This window comes from Tasmannia lanceolata, unplaced genomic scaffold, assembly GCF_043159265.1.
Source record: "Tasmannia lanceolata isolate RefF3 unplaced genomic scaffold, GAP_Taslan_0.1 ptg000016l, whole genome shotgun sequence".
NCBI lineage: Eukaryota > Viridiplantae > Streptophyta > Magnoliopsida > Canellales > Winteraceae > Tasmannia > Tasmannia lanceolata.
The window spans coordinates 5,754,951-5,773,607 of NW_027518693.1; the positions used below are offsets into that span (position 1 = coordinate 5,754,951).

The 18,657-nt window shown below is 40.1% G+C and overlaps 3 protein-coding genes across 4 annotated transcripts; all 3 read right to left on the bottom strand.

Annotated features, from left to right (window-relative positions):
* Window positions 1-2,868: 2,868 nt before the first annotated feature.
* Window positions 2,869-6,459, bottom strand: LOC143849005 (pentatricopeptide repeat-containing protein At3g47530-like). Of its 2 annotated transcripts, none has more exons than XM_077358054.1 (2): window positions 4,247-6,459; window positions 2,869-4,129 (listed from the first exon to the last, which is right to left on the bottom strand). In XM_077358054.1, the coding sequence occupies exon 1, from the start codon at window positions 6,434-6,436 to the stop codon at window positions 4,511-4,513; it is 1,926 nt and encodes a 641-aa protein (XP_077214169.1). In that variant the 5' UTR covers window positions 6,437-6,459; the 3' UTR covers window positions 2,869-4,129; window positions 4,247-4,510. The 2 variants fall into 2 exon arrangements, with proteins under 2 accessions (XP_077214169.1, XP_077214168.1); XM_077358053.1 differs by having other exon boundaries at window positions 4,242-6,459.
* Window positions 6,460-10,684: 4,225 nt separating this feature from the next.
* Window positions 10,685-11,763, bottom strand: LOC143848914 (protein RKD3-like). The gene is made up of 4 exons (XM_077357961.1): window positions 11,666-11,763; window positions 11,443-11,573; window positions 11,039-11,364; window positions 10,685-10,924 (listed from the first exon to the last, which is right to left on the bottom strand). Exons 1-4 carry the CDS (start codon window positions 11,761-11,763, stop codon window positions 10,685-10,687), a joined length of 795 nt encoding a protein of 264 aa, XP_077214076.1.
* A 2,127-nt stretch (window positions 11,764-13,890) lies between these two features.
* On the bottom strand, window positions 13,891-16,564 carry OTP85 (Pentatricopeptide repeat (PPR) superfamily protein). Its single transcript, XM_077357207.1, has 2 exons — window positions 14,845-16,564; window positions 13,891-14,577 (listed from the first exon to the last, which is right to left on the bottom strand). Exons 1-2 carry the CDS (start codon window positions 16,246-16,248, stop codon window positions 14,164-14,166), a joined length of 1,818 nt encoding a protein of 605 aa, XP_077213322.1. The 5' UTR covers window positions 16,249-16,564; the 3' UTR covers window positions 13,891-14,163.
* Between the last annotated feature and the right edge of the window lie 2,093 nt (window positions 16,565-18,657).

Sequence of the window (18,657 nt, forward strand, 5' to 3'; positions counted from 1 at the left end):
ATCTGTTTGCGCCGCGTGTGTGTGTGTGTGTGTGTGTGTGTGTGTGTGAGAGAGAGAGAGAGAGAGAGAGAGAGAGAGAGAGAGTTAATGGAATATTCGAAAATATCCTCAAAAAAAAAAATAATAATGGATAGACATAGATCCTTCCATTCTATTTTTAATGTGAACTCTTTCATCATGTCGGCTTTTCCTTGTCTTATATTGAGAGCCCCTCTGCTCCTAACACTGAACATGTAATCCTCTAATGAGAAACCAGATTGCTTTGAAAGGAGCTTGATGGATACAACTTACAACTCTGTATACTTTATGGGAAATGATATTTCCACCACTTCTCCAGCAGTTCCAACCCCTCTTGTTTGTCTTTTTTTCTTCTTACAAATGGCTGCATTTCCATCTCATTTTGTTTCTTTTTTTTCCCTGAAAATAAACCCATTTTCAAGAAATGGCAAACAAAAAAAAGGGGTGGAAGTATCATTTCCTAAACTTTATTTTGCTGGTCCCCACTTTCATTAATCTCTGTACATCATCCAAACTTTAGTTCAATTGAAATATAAAAATAATGTAAAGGATCCCCAATTGGGAATTCATATGTATTTGTTGCTTCTCTCCCTCTCTACCAAAACTTGGTTCAAAGTGAATATTAAAATGCATATATATAGAAAGGATTCCTTGCCCCATATCTCATTTCTTTGTCTTATCCAAACATATAGCTTAAGGGGCACAAACTCCTTTCACACCCTCAAAAGCTAAATGATACCCAATTTGAGATCTATGTGCTTTGGTTACTTGTCCCACTTATAAACTCTTTGAAAGTGAGGTGGGGTTTGTGTTATCTCTGCAAGTCAAATGTTTGGTGGTCCCTTCAAACTCTTAACAGAAAGAAATGAGAGATGAAGGTAGGGGAACCCTTTATATATTGCCTTTTTTTTATATTCCATTTGAAGTAGGTTTGGATGACAAACAATTATGAAGAGTGAGAAAAGGGAGCAAGCAACAAACAATGATGAAGAGTGAGAAAAGGGAACAAGCAACTAAAGTATATGGGATGGGATTTGTTGCTCTTTAGATAATTGTTTATTTTCTTTCTCAGGCAGTGTGGTTTCACACTGGGGGGAGGCCACAGTCTGTCTACCTTGCCTGCTCACACCATGGAGGCTGTTCTCCATGGGGATAGCAAGCCCGGGTTTCTTTTATCCTCCAAGGCTGGCTATCCTCTCTTGGGTATTCTATGCTATACAAGCAGGGTATGATAGTGATGTTTGCTGTTAGAACACCAATCTTAAGGATCTTTGGCAGACGGTTATTCTTGACTGGTGTTCGGCCGTTTGGTGAAGCGGGTAGAGCCGTGTGGAAACTTGTACCCCAAGTATTGATTTGGCATTTATTGAAGGAAAGAAGCAACTAGGGGTGTAAACGAGCCGAGCTCAAAACCCAGGCTCGGCTCGGGCTCGGGCTCGAACCAGGCTCGGCTCGGTCAGGCTCGGCCAGGCTCGCGAGCCTTATCGAGCTCGAATTATATTAATTTTACACCCCTCATTTTCCCTGGACAGCCCTATCTAGTGTTTTTTTACTACTCTTTTTACACTAGGGGGGTGGTCCAAGTAACAAATGAGGTTCCAAAAAAAAGTGACATATTTTGCCTCCCCCTTTCACTCCCTAGACAACCCTTTTAGTGTATATATTAATATATAATATATATATTTAAACATATTAAATTCTTAACGAGCGTTAACGAGCCGAGCCGAGCCGAGCCTGGCCTAACTCGGGCTCGGCTCGGCTCGTTAAGGATTCGAGCCGAGCTTCTGAGCCCGAGCCAAAATTGACACCCTTAGAAGCAACCATATCTCCTGAGGCCTAAATTGAAATTGGGGAACAATATGATTTGATGTCAAAGCAGATATTATAGCTTGGAGCGGCATTGGAAAGGACGGGCCGAGTTACGGCTTTAAGGAGGTCTTAAGAAACTGGGAAATCATAATTTTTGAAAAGAAGAAGCAAATTGTCGCACCAAGGTGGAACCCTCAACCTCACGGCTGGACCATATTGAACTTCGATGGTAGCTCCAGGGGGGAACCCAGGTCGGGCAGGAATTGGCGGCATTTTCAGGGACCCTAGGGGATCTACTCTACTCACATACTCCGGTCCGGCGGGCTTTTGCGACTCAAATGATGCGTAAGGTCGAGGTTTATTTTGGGGTTTGAGGTGGTTCACAAATCATGGCAGTAGTCAATTAATTATTGAGGGAGATTCCTCTAATGTTACATCTTGGGCCTCAAACAAAGCCTTAGGTCCCTAGGCGATAGCGGACATTGTGGCGAAAATTAGAGATCTTGTGGCATCCATCTCTCAGACATTTCAATATATGCACAAGTTGGCCAATGAAGAAGCCGACAGATTAGCAAAAGAGGAGTTGGAGAGAAGATCTTATCATAGTCCAAGAGAACCTCGAGTTGGATCGGATGGACGAATAGGTTTGATTGGTGCTTGGTGATCTTGTATTTAGAGGAATGTAAAGGCTGCTACTCCAATGGGACATCTTGTCCCCTTGGTGTAATAGTATTTACAGTACTAAATAAAAAAAACTTCCCCGTTTATTTCTTAACCATTATTATTTTTCCGGTTATCGCCACTTACAGTTCGCCATTGCTTGTGGTTTGCTGATGCCTTCCTCTCCTATGGTTGCCGTTGAAGAGCGTAGTTGCAGAAGGTTCAAGCAAAGAACCGGAACCCTTCTCCTCTCATCACTTCACATTCAAAAGCCGATGGACATTTGATGTGGATCACACAATCATGCTCTCTCTCTCTCTCTCTCTCTCTCTCTCTCTCTGAATTGCAAAACTTAATGTCCACAAAACTATAATGGAGTAGTAGAAAACAACTATAACATCATAATTAATAAAAAATAAAATCAATTGTTTCACATCAGTGTATCTCAATCTTGATGCAAAGTCATACTATCACAAGCTATCAAAGTTGCCCACCAAACCCCTGCGCTTGACATGCGCTTGGTGATAAGTCGCTAGTCCATAGATCTACCAACACAAGTGAGGTGCTTATGCGCTCTGCATACACACTCTGATTCTCTTGATTCTGAACTCTTTCCCTTATAACAAGATATCTCAAATCTATATGCTTCGACCTATTCCCAGCCTTGTTCTTAGAAAAGAATACCGTAGTAGAATTATCACAAAAAACTTTAAGCGGATTTCCGATTGAATCAATTACATCACGCTTTGAAACTAAACTCTCCAGCCGGAAGACATGAGCTGAAGCCTTGGAGCAAGCAATAAACTTCGCCTTCATAGGGGATGAAGCCGTTAATATCTATTTAAAGGTACTTCGTAGGACCTGTGAAAATATAACTAGGGTTGGACCTATGGGTATCCCAACATCCAGCAAAGTCAAAATCAGAGTAGCCAAGCACTCCTAAATGTGAGCATAAAGCTTGTAGTCTCTCACATATAATGCATAACTATCTTGGCTGCTTTTTAGTGATACAATCTACTGTCACTTCGGTATCTCCCAAGCATACTAACTGTAAAGGTTATATCTGGATGGCTACAAACTTGAGCATATACAAGACTCCCAATTGATGAAGCATATGGTATCTTTTTTTGAACACTTGAAGCATATGGAATCTTTTTCATCTCGTCACCGTTGGCGTCTCTCCAAGGCTTATTAGGCTGGAACTTATTCTACTACTTATGAAAATTTCAAGATAAATCCATTTCATGGTTCTGGATAGAAGCTCAGGAGCCAGGACACAATGAAGATCATGTTTCTATTCAGAGTATACAGTAAATCTCAATGTATGTCTACATTTTTTTTTTGAGGAAGGTCACTTTAAATTGCTAATATAATTTGAACTTTTAAAGAAGTATGGTTTATGTTTAGGTTTGAACCTCAAATGAATTTTAGGATCTGGAGTCAGAATCACATGCTTGAGAGGGTTGACATTAGAGGTCAGGATTTCAGTATTACCTGTATAAAGTTGGGCAGGATGGCAGAGATCAATCCTGTGCAAATAAAGAACTTAGCCTGTTCGATGATGCTGCTTTAAAGTCTTTGATTTATCTGATAAAACCCAAAGCCTATCATTATATGGGCAAGCAAGATTCTTCATTGATTACTGCAAGAAATCAGAGACAATGCTCAAAATCTCTTCGTTCTGATCATTTGGAGTAGAATCTACAAACCAGAGGAACTTCTATAAAGCCAATGTAACAATGGGTCATTCCCACCTCACCCCAAAGTATTTCATGAATATTTGAATTGGAGTTTCACGATACAGAGGCGATGCTTATTGTGCAGTCAGTAAGTCAAAGTTTCTTCTGTTTCAATAATGACAAACAAAGGTGGCTGCATTGCTTCATTTGATTCTGCAATTTTTTGCAATCATGTTCACTTCAGAAAATCCAAAGATTGGATCACACAAACCCCCTTATACAGTTTTGCTCATGCCTCCAATCATACTAAATGCTCGTGCACACGATTTCTAGCCCAAAGAGGCCTACCAGTAATCTTGACAGGAGCATGATCCTTCTCGGAAATGGTGGAACCGGGAGCGATCTCTAATGACTATCTTCCGGTTATAAACCCCGGATAGAACCTTTGCAAAAGTGTGGCAATCAACACAAATACGGAGGTTCTTGGAAATTCTGATTGGTGTGCCAGGGGGTGTTGCAACCAGCCCAAAGGCAATGGCCAACTTCTCACTATGATAAGAGAGAGCATGCTCTTTTTGTTCCATGTCCATATTGTGCATCTCAGCCGCCACTTCCGCAACATAACCAACAATTTTCAATTGCCCTCCAATCTCATCCAACATCTCATAAATCTCCTCTTTTCGTGGATGCAAATCATCATCCGCAACAAATTCATGTACTTCTCCTTTCAATTCAATAGTACTACAACCAGGGGTTGTTTGTATTCCTTTATCCTTCATCATCCTCCTCACAACTGCCACCTTCTCCCAATTCCCAACAGAGGCATAAATGTTCAGTAACAAAACGTAATCCCCAGCTTGTTGAGCTTTCAACTCGATTAAATGCCCAACAACATGTTCTCCAAGCTCGACATAGCCATGAATTCTGCAAGCTCCAAGAAGGGTCCTCCAAATTGTTGAATCTGGTTTAGTCATCATTGAAGTGATAAGATGGTAGGCCTGATCAAGTAAACCTGCACGCCCTAAAAGATCAACCACACACCCGTAATGATGCACGTTTGGCATTATGCCGAATTCTGTGCTCATCAGATCGAAAAATCTCATGCCTTCATCAACCAATCCACCATGACTACAAGCCGAAAGAATGCCAGTAAAAGTCTGATCATCGGGTGCAATACCCGTTCTTTGCATCTCTCCAAATGCTTCAATAGCCTCCCTTCCATGACCATTCATTGCCAACCCAGAAATCATTGCACTCCAACTAACAACATTTCTGTCAGGCATCTCGTTAAACACTTGATAAGCCTTATCCAAACACCCACATTTCGAATACATAGCAATGAGTGAATTGCATAGATTCAAAGCATTACCATAGCCATGTTCAACAATATAATTATGAATCCGTTCACCAAAATCAAGTGTGCCCAAGTTGGCGCAAGCCTGGAGGAGAAGCAAGCAAGTGACATTGTCCGGTTTGGACCCATAGGGTGTGCCCTGCATTACATCGAATAGGCCCAACGCATCACGGGTCCGACCGTTGCGAGTGTAGCAAGAAATTAGGACATTCCAAGCAACAGTATCTGGTTGAGGCATTTCATCAAACACCTGCCGGGCGTCGTCGCCATTCCCACATGACACATAAAAACCCATCAAAGAAGTGAGTAGCAAGCAATCAAACTGGTGCCCATCTTGCACAATTCGAGCGTGTATCTGTTTACCTCCTACCAAAGAAGAAGATCTAGTACAAGATTTAATGACAAAAGAAGAAGAAAATGGATTGGGACGAACACCTAGCCTTAGCATGTGTCTATAGAAGCACAAGGCCATGTCAGGGGAGTTGCTTTGGGAGTAGACCTTGATCATAGTATTGTAGAGAAAGACGTTGGGTTTAGGTATTTGAATAAAAAATTGGCGGGAGTAGTTCAAGTCTTGGGTAGCAGTGGACAAAAAGGAAAGTAAGATGTTGGGGTTTTGAAAGAGGGATGTACGGATGAGGTGGGCGTGGATTTGGAGGAGATGGGTCTTTTTTGTGCATGATTTTATGAGGGAAAGGCATGTCTTTTCTAAGCTATTCAGATCTTGTAGTGGGTGGTTCTGTTTTTCTTTTATGAATGAATTATGTTGTAGTTGTTGTTGATTGGGATGAAGATGGTGAAGATGAAGGTTAGTGAGGAAGTAGTGAAGGCGAAGGAATGGGCTGTGGGAGTGAAGTGTTTGGTGATGGAGATTAGAGAGAAAGGGATGAGAATGAGAGAATGGACCCAAAGCCATGGGAAGAGTTTGGAGGGAGAAAGCATTTCTTGTTTTATACCATTTCATTCCTCCTAAAGTAAGCTGACAAGAGGGGCCCTTTTGTCAAAACAATGCCCCACCAGTCCAGTAGGGCCCAGCCTCAATGTAAGCTAAAAGTAAGCTTGAGGAGGTAAAACCGGGCAATGACCCTAGTTAGGGCTCATCATTATACATGGAATTCATTGTCACAAATTGAATAGAGACTGCTGGATACCCTATGAGGGCAAACCTGTATATTTAGATATTGTTAGAGATTTTCAAAATAAAAGAATTTGAAAATAAAAGGATTTTTACATTGGAAAATGTGAGCTTTTTGAAAGAGGTGAAAAAGTGCGTACTAGTGAAAAATTAAAAAGTTTAGTCCCATAATGGAAATTGAGAAGAGTGGAGAGCAGTTAATAAGTATCTCCCCACTCTTCCCACTTGTTTTAAATTCAAAAAAATTGAGACCGATGGGACAGTCCATTCACAAATCTTTTGTTTATGATTTCTATAACTTCTATGATTTTCATTAGCTCATATATCCTGGATTTGATTCGATAGCCATTGCATTTGTGAAAAGAAAGCTCTTCCATCCCCATGCCCATGCCACACACACAGAGAGGGAGATGAGTGGAGGATTTGGTCAGGAGAAAAGGGCAGAACGAATAGGAGAAGTGAGGAAATGGATCACTGAAAAACATAACATACTCAACTCAACTCAACTCAACTCAACTAAGCCTTTGTACCAAACTAGTTGGGGTCGGCTGAAATGAAAAACATAAAAGCAGGAAATTATATATTTTCCTTCATTTATCTTCCAATTTTCATATGTATTACATGTCACATGAAAAAACCCCTTTAGTTGATAAAAAGGAGAAATCATTTTGTTCACCCAATTAAACTCCAGCACTAGGCTCTACCACCACGGTTGCGCAAATTGGGCATGTGAACTGGGATTCCAACCACCTGTCGAAGCACTTCTCATCCAACGTGTGGTTACAGTTAGGTAGAAGCGTACACAAATCCTTTTCCACTTCTATCACACCTAAACAAAGCTCACATTGGACTTCACTTAGGGTGTAGATAACGAACATAGGAGTTGAGCTCCGCCTCAGATAACTATGGCGTATATGAGGAGGCCAGCATAGCTAAGAAATAAGATGATAGCCATAATTTGGCTAAGGAAGGAGTTTAACATGGTGGCTCACTCTCTCTCTCTCTCTCTCTCTTTTCAAAACTCCTATTTAATTACCCAACCCATCCGACTTACTTATATACCATTTGTAAGATATGTGACAGACCATATAGACTTTCTACCTACCCAAAAAAGCGTAATATTTGTGACAAACTAGACTTACGCAGAAAACTCAAGATTTGTAACAAACTAGACTTCTGCTGACATCTTATCTCATGGAACGTGAGACTGGGCTCACCTTGCTAGAAGATCAAAATTGGTTAGTGCCTGCTCGACACATGCATCTTACTCAAACCCATTTCTTGCTCGAAGATCAAAATTGGTCCGTTCCTACTTTACACTTCTATTCAACTCCATTTCTCTTTTAGTTTTCTTGCACTTGAATAGGAATCCACAGACTAATATCACCTATCCAATAGAAAAGCCACCGTTTTCCTTTTCATTTTATTAGTAAAGCATTACTTGCATGTGATCTGCAAATGTTTTGTACCTTCGAGACATGGGCTTTCTTGCATACATGCACCACAAAACCCTAAACCCTAATCGGGAAGATAGAAAGTAGATGTGGACTTGAGTATCGTACATTCTTACCTGTGGTGCCTCTATCCATGAGATGATCCCTTTTTACACAAGTTAATTGTATTTAGTATTAGATTAAGGGATCAATGTTAGATTAGTCTCTCTAGATGTAAGGTTGACCCACATTGCCACTTAGATCATTAAGGATAATCTATATTAGGATTTTTTTTATTAACTATGTTTTAGATAAGTAAAGAATAATCCCATTAAAGAATCCAAGTATAATTAGGAAAGTAGTTGCTTTAGTAACCTTTGGTATCCCACAAGATGGGTGATCGATGCATTAGATGGGGAATGACCTTCCTTGTCTGGATCGAGGACCATGATCACTGGTGATCGCATCTGCGAAGAAATCTAGTGAGAAAAATCTTAAATAAAAAAAATAAAAAATTATTTGTGTAGGGTCCACCTTGTAGTTGTTGACATGTTCTCCAGATTCTGGCTACCTGGCGGCCGGTCGTGGGTGCCATTGGTGTCAGCCAAAGGGTGCACTGGTCGGTAGTGGCGGGGTTAGGATTTATACATAAGGGGGGCAGTTATACATAAGGGGGCAGGTTATGCATAAGGCTGGGCCCAAATGAGTTGGGCCTATCAAGGAGTTTGGCCCAACACAACAGGGGCAGCTGCCCCCCCTGCTGGTCGGTGACCAATTCCTGCCTGCCTATGACATGCACTACAAGAAATACACTCATTGAAGATAGAAAAAATCTGTTTCTAAAAGCCTTGGCAACGCAAAATTGTCCGTCACAAAACAGGGGTGACCCAAACTTGGATTCAACTAGAGAGTATATCTAGGTATTGAAGATAAAGAAGAGGTTCGAGTGATGTAGGGTATGCCTAACTATTGAAGTTGGAAGGTAGGTGTGGTGGGGATTCTCCTCAATTTCCTTCTTCAACCTGCTCCAATGGAGTTTTTGAAGTTTTCAAGAAAAGAAATAAAGATTTCTCGTGACGACATTCTTTCCTATGGAGTCTTTCTTCAAGCTGCTCAAATGGAGTTTTTGAAGTTTTCACTCATGGAACTAAAGGTTTCTCATGCCCTTATTTGTTATGGAGAACGAAGGCTTTCTTCTTATGGTTAGTACTACTGTGCAGGTCAAAACGCGGCCAAAACAGATCCTAGTCGACTGGGAATGACACGGTTGAGGGGTCATAACTCAGAAAAGTCAAAAGAGCTTTGATTGACTTTGTAGGCAGAATACAGAGTCAAGCAAAAATGCCACCGAGGTAAAAGGGAATCGACTCAGGATAGTTCACGATGATGGGGGAGAGTTTTGAAACTATGATTAATTAGTACATCTTTTTATAGATATGACCAAACTATGATGTGAGCAACAATGAAATATTTAGATCATCATCAAAATGGTTTACATTATACATGCCCTTATTATATTCGTTGGTATAATAGAGCCAGACACAGGTGTTAGTTGGGTCCGGTTAGCCCAAACTGGTCCAACCCTAGTGGGACATTCTGATCCATTGAGTTGGATATGGTTGAACTCATGGTCCAAGTGCTTCATTGTACTACAGTAAGAAGTACTTCTTTACTTTTTTCTTATTTGTTCAATTAAATATTATGATTGGAAACTAATTAGAACATAATCATTTGTTTGGAGCATAAATCTCTTTTCAAGCACGTTCAAGCCAAACACAAGGTTTGTGCTTAATGTAAGTAACTCTGCATTCCATGATTTCCACAAATATCCCATTGAATTGCCATCTTTAATTCTCAAAATGGAGATTAGCTGTTCAAATAATTGGATGGATGTAGTTGGAGAGAGAAAAAGAAGGGTTAGAGATCTAAAGAAGTTGAAGGATAAATAACAGATGGATTAATGCCCCTATATTACAAAACTCCATCAATATGCATAAAGTAGGAAAGTAGCCCATTAGTGAAAATAGAACAGACCAATTATAAGAACCTCCTCAGATTCTCTTAGGCTCTGTTCACTTGTTTTCTAGCTGCAGGAAAAGAAAAGAAAGGAAGAGAATCTGACGTGAAAAACTGGAAAAGAAAGGAAAAGAAACTGTGAGAAAATTCCGTTGTTCACTTGGCCGAGAAAGGAAAAGAAAGTATGCAGGCAAAGTAGTTTTCTCAGGAAAGTGATTTTCCCATCCTTTTGGTGAGAAAATTTAGAGGGAAAGTGCAAGAAAGTTGGTTTTCCATGTCATTATTTATATGTTCCACCTGTGTAATTCCGCTTTTCCGAGAAAACAAGTGAACGGCGGAAAATGTCAAATCACGGGAAAATTCGGCTTTCTTTCTTCTCCTTTCCTTTCTCAAGAAGGCAAGTGAACAGAGCCTTAGACAACAAACATTATTATAAAAAAAATCAGTTCCTTATGTGCAGTAATATAATAACTGAAGAAAATCTATTGGGAATGCAATGAAATAAACATGTAATGATATAGAACCAATACTTAGAATATGAAAGCTCCAATGATTTATTTTTCTTTTTTGCATTTTCTTTTCAGTTTAACTGTTCAGTGTTTTCCATACATAAATAGGTAGGAGAAGCCTGTGATTCCACCACGCCCATAAGCCTTTTTTTCTTGTAATTAGCCTTAAAGCATGCTTGTCTAAGCTTCTTTGTTTTCTCTCCCATTTCAATTGCAGGCACCTTCTCCATCAATTTTCTCTGTTGCTCCAGCATCTCAACAGCAGTCCTTAGCTGAGTTTCATCCACTTCTTCATCCTCCTTACCCAATTGCTACAAACACAACAGATAAAACTATTAGAAACTTTGGTGCATGCTAAATGTATAATAAAGAGGGAGAGAATGAGATTACAAATTCTAAAGGAAGAAAGGATATAGAAAGATTACTTGAACGTTTTTTATAAGTGTTTGCAAGCTCTTCATCTTTCTATGTGGCCATCTAGGAATACCCAACTCCCTACACCTTTTCTTCAACAATGTCAACCCAACATTGAGCTCCTTTGCAGCTTGTGTTATAGGCATGTAGAAATAACGAGATAATTCATTGAAAGTAATAGTCTTCTCCTCTCTGCATCTCTCCGCCTTCTTCTCTTTCAACTCCTCCCCATCATCTCCACTATAAAGTACAATCTCTTTTCTGGGTTCGACTTCAAACCCAATACTCATATCATCCCAAATTCCAAACCCACGATCTAACTCATAGCAAAAATCATCTGTAAAAGCCAAAAAAGAGAGAAACCCATTAAAAAAAGTTCAAAAACAAAATATTTCCAACCTGATATTTAAATTACCTTGAAACATGTTATGGTCAGGCAAGAACTCCATTGATGGGTACAAGGGATTTTCATGAAGGAAGCTCTCCATTTCAATCACATTCTCTTCTAGTGGAAACTCACACGGCCAATTGGAAAGAGCACACCCACTACAAAAAACAGAAGAAAAAACTCAAGCCATATAAAAACATTGAAAAGTAAAATATCAAATCTATTGCATGGCTTCAACCCCTTGCTTTACCTCAAATCCAGTTGTTGGGTATCTTGCATGAAAAAAGGATTTTCTTCTTTTGCAACTGGTTCATAACCAGGCCAGTTTTGAAGTGATTGGTTTTCCATGATTGGTTTGTTTGGGAAGTAGAAAGAGAAAATGGGTTGGTGAGGAAAAGAGAGATAATTGAGTTTTGAGTCTCATTCTATATTTGAGTAGGGGAGATGAAGAGGATCTAATTGCAGAGGAGAGTGGGGAGTAAATGTGGAATATATGTATAGAAGGTCGTGCGCCGTCTCGTGGAAAATAACGGCCATGAAGAGATGATTGATGAGCATGTGAGAGTTACAAGATCAGATATTGTGGGAATTTAATGAAGGTGACCGGAAAGATCTCATGATATCTGGTTATTAAAGAAAGGGGAATGATACGGTGAGAGTTCTTAATATCAGAAGTCTAATCTGGGCCCACCAACTGTTCATATCCAATTACATTGCTAAATAAATGTTTGAATCTGAGACGGACCCTCGGATGAAGGATCCATATCATGCTACACTACATGTTGGTGGGCCAATATCAAGCTTCTCAACTTGTGAGCCCCACAGTTGTAGGGTCGGGATTATGCTGATATCATATTGGTGGGCCCAGGGATAAAGTCTCTTGGCTCTTGCTAAAGGCTTCTCATTGGAATTCACACGGCAACAATCTCATTTTTTGGGCATGCAGCCTCGAGAAAATCGAAAGCGCTCTCCATGAAATAGAGGACTCCAATTTCCGAGAAGGGCAGCAGGGATGAACAGACGATTTTTGTATGTAGAGCTTATGTATATGTACCCTTTTTTTGAACAAAACCTGAACTTCCTCCAATCCGTCTAATAGGAAGGGATGTGGAAAATATAAATTCCATGCTTATTTTTTGGTTTTGGAAGGAATTGATATTTCCACACCCCTTGCTATTAGAGCTATTAGCAAGGGTTGGAGTAAAGACCCTCAGAAATTGAAATAGCTAGAAGTCTTAAGCTATGTTTCTTTCCATGTGAAATGGGCATAAAACAAATTTTAAATCCAAATTAAGAGTAACATTTGTTTTAGTCCTATCACTCTGATACACTTCATGTTTTTTTTACTTATATGCTAAACATGATGAGTATTTTTGGTATCTAACATCTAACATAACAAAACTTTATAAAAAAAAATCATTCCAATTAATTGAATCGAACAAACAAAGACTTCATCCATATTCTCTCTTTCTCATTGAACCCTAAAATCCATCTGTTGATTAGGGGTGCAACTTGGGTCCGGTCCGGCTGAGCTTTTGGTAAAAAATGATCAATTGCAATCGACCCGAACCTGACCCGATTTTAAGGTAAAATCTCAACCCAAACTCCCCAAAATTGACCCAAGGTGGACCCTTATTGTTGATTGCAAGCTTCATTCGCCATTGTGTGATTGTGCATTGAATTGCCAAATCACCATTATTCATTGCCCGTCTTCTTCGGCAAAAACACCTAGCTACTAATAGTAAAAACACACAATCTATTCTCTTTGTAGAAGACTGTTGAAAAATTCAAACTTCGTACAAAAAATTTAATTATGTAAAATAATAGTAGGACCCAGTGCACTTATATAAACGCTTTGATTCTTAATAAGACAGGGACACAAACGAAAAAAACAGTAGAATCCGATGCTTTGATCGGAGCCATTGAAGTAAAGGAACATCACGACCCAGTAGGTGTAGTTAGGATGTCAAAGTGTCTCATCTGTATGATTGAGGGGTGCGAAAACCAACTGCTTAAAGACATTTTAAAGGATGCCATTTTGATCTGATTAAAGATCTAGGATCATCTGATCAAAGTGGGACCAAGAACAGTAGGCCAGATTTGTGGACCTGGTCATCGTACACATGAAATTGGTTGGTCCACATAAATTTTGGGCTATTGAAGATCAAGGTGGGGCCTACCAAGTGGACAGTGTAGATTAACCAATGGCAGGGTCATATTAGGCAGGCCTCATTGTATTATAATTGATGCTTCATTCCTCAAAATGTCCCATTTTGATGTTTGCCCTTTGATTTGAGTAACTATGAGAGGAGTAGGACTCTTTTGGCTTGAAATCAGTGTGAGTTTTGTTCATTGGTACAGACCCTCCCTTAGTAGAGCTACTAGATGAATTATTCAGATCATCAAACAGCTCCTCTTTTATTGAAAGGATTTTCTTCATATCCATGACGCACTCATGCATTGCAGTGCCTAAAAAGCTTTGATGAAAGAAGTCTACAAAACCAATTTGATTTAGCACTAAACAGAATCTAGTACCTTCACTTGTATGAACATCTTATCTTGAAACAAAATTAGATACCAGATAGATGCTAACAGTAACCCAATAATCTAAAATTACAACTGTGAAATCAAACAATGCACTTCAAGCAGCTAATGGGAACTTTGGTAAGAGAAGCAGAGCATCCAAATGCCTCATTCAGGGTAGCATGAGCTGAATTATCTAATAATATAAAGTTCAGATAAGTTGTACTACCAGTAATCACCACACGAACATGATCCGTCTTTGAAATGATGGAAACGATGGAGATCTCTAAGAATTATCTGTCTATCGAAGATCATCGATATAAGCTTCGCAGCAGAATGGCAATCCCCACAGACTCGAAGGTTCTTCACGACACGAATGGCCATCCCCGGAGGAGTGTTTATAAGCCCAAAAGCAATTGCTAGCTTCTCACTGTGATATCTAAGACTAGCTTCTTTCGCCTCCTCCGTCATGTCGGCGTGAAACACCAGAGATGTGTCGGGCACGTACCCAACCAACTTCAATTGCTTCACTAATTCGTCGAGCATTCGATGTAATTCTACTGATTGGATATGAGTCCCATCCCCAGAGAAGAATTCATGTACCACATTGTCCACCTCTATGGAGCTACACCCAGGTACCTGTTGAGGTATAAATGATTAAATAACACTAACTCTAACCTCTTAAGCTTTTGGACTAATTGGATGTTTCACATGGTATCAGAGCTACTGCCTCGCAGGAGGTCATGAGTTCAAAACCCAACAACTCATTGATAAGTAAAATCCACGTGTACGGTCAACCCAAAAAAAGAGGGGCCACACGTGACAGGGAGTGTCGAAGTATAAATGATTAAATAACACCAACTCTAACAGCTAAAGCTTTTGGAGTAATTGGTTGTTTCACAGTACCTTGGCCACCCCTCTATCTTTCATCAGTTTCCTTATAGAATTCACATCATTCCATCTCCCATCAGCTGCGCACATATTCGATAAGATCACATAGTCCCCTCCATGGGAGTCTTCTAATTCAAAAATATGCTTGATCACGCGCTTCCCCAATTCCACATTACCATGAACGCCGCAGGCAGATAACAAGGTTCGCCAGAGTATAGGCGTAGGCTTGATAGGCAAGCTCTGGATGAACTCGTATGCCTCATCTAAGAGCCCGGCTCGACCTAGCAAATCTACTATACACCCATAATGCTTAATCCCTGGAACAATCCCATACTGATCTCTCATGCTATAGAAATACCGACGGCCCTCGTTAACCAGCCCTGTATGACTACAAGCATATAACAAGCCTAGAAATGTAATCTCATCCGGTCGAATCCCAGTAATTTTCATCTCTTCAAACAAAGAAATGGCCTTATTACCATGACCGTGAATTGCATAAGCGATGATCATGGCCGACCATGCTTGTGTATCTCTAGAACGCATTTTCTCAAAGACCCGAATCGCATCTTCCAAGCTTCCACACTTAGCATACATGTCTATTAGTGCTGTGTTCACCTTCACATACACATCCAACCCATGTTTCTTTATGTACTCATGTATCCATTTCCCAAGCTCTAGTGCCCCTAACAAAGCACAAGATGATAGAACACAAAGCATTGTGACATCAGTGGGCTTGATATCAAACGCTTGTAATTCTCGAAACAAAGCTAACGCCTCATTCGGAAGACTACTCCGAGCGTACCCAGCGATCATCGCATTGTAAGAAACAATGCAAGGTCTACCCATTTGGTTAAAAATCCGGCGAGCAGCTCGAACGTCACCGCACTCGGCGTACATGTTTATGAGTGTTGGTTGGACATAAATGTTATGGTGGAACTTAAGTTTTATGGCTAGGCAATGAACTTGTTTTCCCTGTTCTAAAGCTTTTGAATTGGCACAAGCTTTGAGGAGGGATGGGAAAGTGTAGTCATCAGGGGATATGCCTAGATTGAGCATGTGGATGAAGAGCACCACGGCCTGAATTGGGGTGTGGGTCCGAGCGTAGCCGCGAGCCATGATGTTGAAGAGGACAATGTCTGGTTGGGGAATTTTGTCGAACAGGTTTTGGGCATAGTCCATAGTTGAAGTGGGATTGAGAGAGCAAAAATTGATGAGCTTTGTGAGGATGGAAATGTCACTTTGGAAGTGGGTTTTCAGTATGGTGGCGTGTATTTGCTTCAGTTCTCTAAGGGAAGTGCATTTCTGTAGAAGAGAGAGGGAAGATGGATGGGGCTGTTTTGGGTTGGAAATTGAGTTTGAAGATGTGGTTTTTGTTGTAGGGGAAGAGGGAGAGCTGAATGGTAGTATTGAGGCTGGCATCGTAAAAGAAACTGAGGTGAAGATGAAATTGGGCCGGTTTTTGAAGAATTTTGGTTGAGCTTTCACCGTAAAATGGGGTCAGATTCGGGTTGATTGCAATTCATTTCATTTTTTAGCACAAGCACAACACGATCCGACCCAAATTGCATCCCTAGAAATGAGAAGATTCATTTGGGCCCACCCACATGACGTTAGCAACTTATCATGATCTGGACCCTTACTTTGAAAGTCTCCATGTGTGTAGTTGCATAAAAAGCTTGGATGGCTAGGGGTTTTGCTTGGCATTTGGGTGTCACGTCAACAAAACTCTTTATTTGGCTGCCAATAAAGTATGGAAGTCCTTGGAGACTCCCCGTGATAGTTCCTGGTTAATCATTACGTCTGTCTCTTGCGTGTCATTTACTCGAAGAGTAGTGGAATAGGTAGTCAACAAGGATGAGACAAGAATTGAATTTGCTTGGAATTATATCGGAGAATAGTTGGTAAGTAGTGTTTGGTCGCGAGGCATGTACTTGGAGAGTAGGGGAATATATGGGGTATGATCTATTATAATATTGTAGGATGGGGGTTTCACTCTTCATGCTAACGTGGACAGCCTCTCCACCCTCATTAAAAACTGCATAAAAACTTAAATTTCCGAATTGTTTCCTACACACTCTTTTTTTATGGGTAAGCTGGGGTTAGGCCAACCCCTACCAGTATATTAGATAAATAAAGAAGATAAAATCAAGATCAAGATTAATACCCAATCCTTTGAACAGTGTCTAACGAAGAGGGCAGTACAACCAGGGTTATGAAACCCCGAAGAACAGACTCAAAATAGGCAAAGCAATAGGAAAGTGCACGAGCTGGATTTGTGTAATTGTCGGGGCTTAGGAGACACGTGATCCCTAAAGCCAGTCCCATGCATAGGTGGAGCATTGTTAATGTGATCCAGAGAGTATCATCTTCTGGCTATATTTTCTTATTCTCTGGCTCTTCCTACACACTCTGTCTAAAATAACACATAAAAAACTAAGAATTCGGGATTGTTTCCTAAAATTCAGCCGATGTGTCACCCTTGTCCCCCCTACAATCTAAGCCCAAAACTACAAACAAACAAAAAAGTGGAATTTTCCTTGGATTTCATGGGAACGATTTTTTCTCTCTCATCATTTTCTCTCTCATCCCCTCTCTCGATATTTGAAATTTGAAGTTTCCATCTTGTGGCGGACTATCTTAGTGGCCGCGGCAAGACTTTTGGATTGACGAACGAGATTGTGGGACTTTTTGTGGGACTTCTAAAAAAATGAATGGAATTTGATAATATTGTTTCTGTGAACTGTTAATCTTATTTTTGTGTCGATTGACCTCACCAACTCTATGGATCATCCATTGATACTTGCGTAGGCATGACATAGCATGCACAACAGTATGACACACAGTTACCTATTCTACATGAACATTTATTTTTCTTTCTAATTAACTATCATGCTTCAAACACGACACATTTTTATTCTTCTTTTGGGTCTCCTCTGTTGGGTTTTTGGGTTGTTTTATATGGGTTTGGGTACTTGTCTACTTAAAGAAGAAAAAACACGACACTGGTTGAATTTACTTTAATGCTCATTGTTTTTTAGCGTTATTATATATTTGCAATTTAAATTTGAATATGTGAGTGTTGTATTCGTTAAAATCAATATAAAATATATAAAATATAGCTGAGTTTTCTCATTTTTTGATTTATGATTTGCGTACGTGCGGCGATATGAACGCATGAGACAGAGTAATAGGGTACCTTACCAAGGAAACTTAGCCCCTCTAAAAATTAAGAGGGCCTTCTTTTATAATATACTATAGATGTAATACCCATATCCATATCGTGTCTTAGAGTTTGGGAAATAGTGAAATACCTTCACATCTCAAACCTACCTTTGATTTCATATCTTGGTACTCTAGTTTCTTAGTCAAACCTACCTTTGATTTCATCTTTCTTATAAAAGTACTGTCCTCCCCCCCCCCCCCCCCCCCCCCCCCACCACACACACACACACAGCATGTAGGAACGTTTTAAGCGTCTTATGTCCTCAAAGTCGCACGGCGTTTTAATGGAAAGAACTTCTTGCGCAATTCAGGCATTTCTGTTTTTATTACCAGAAAATTTTTCTTTATTTCCATTTCAAATTGTTCTCTGGACTTTTTATCAATCCTACAAAGACCTAGAAATCATATCTTCTTACCCCTTCGGATCTATGAATCCATGGGCATGATATTCCTACTTTGCTACCTAGGGAAAATATGCAGACTCGCCCGACTTAGCTCACTTTTAGCTTGGTGTCATCTGTGGGACCCCGAACCAAAAGCTGTTCGAATCCCCTATACAAAATGGCAGGGCGGAAGAGTGCTCGGGTACCAACTGCACGAACTACC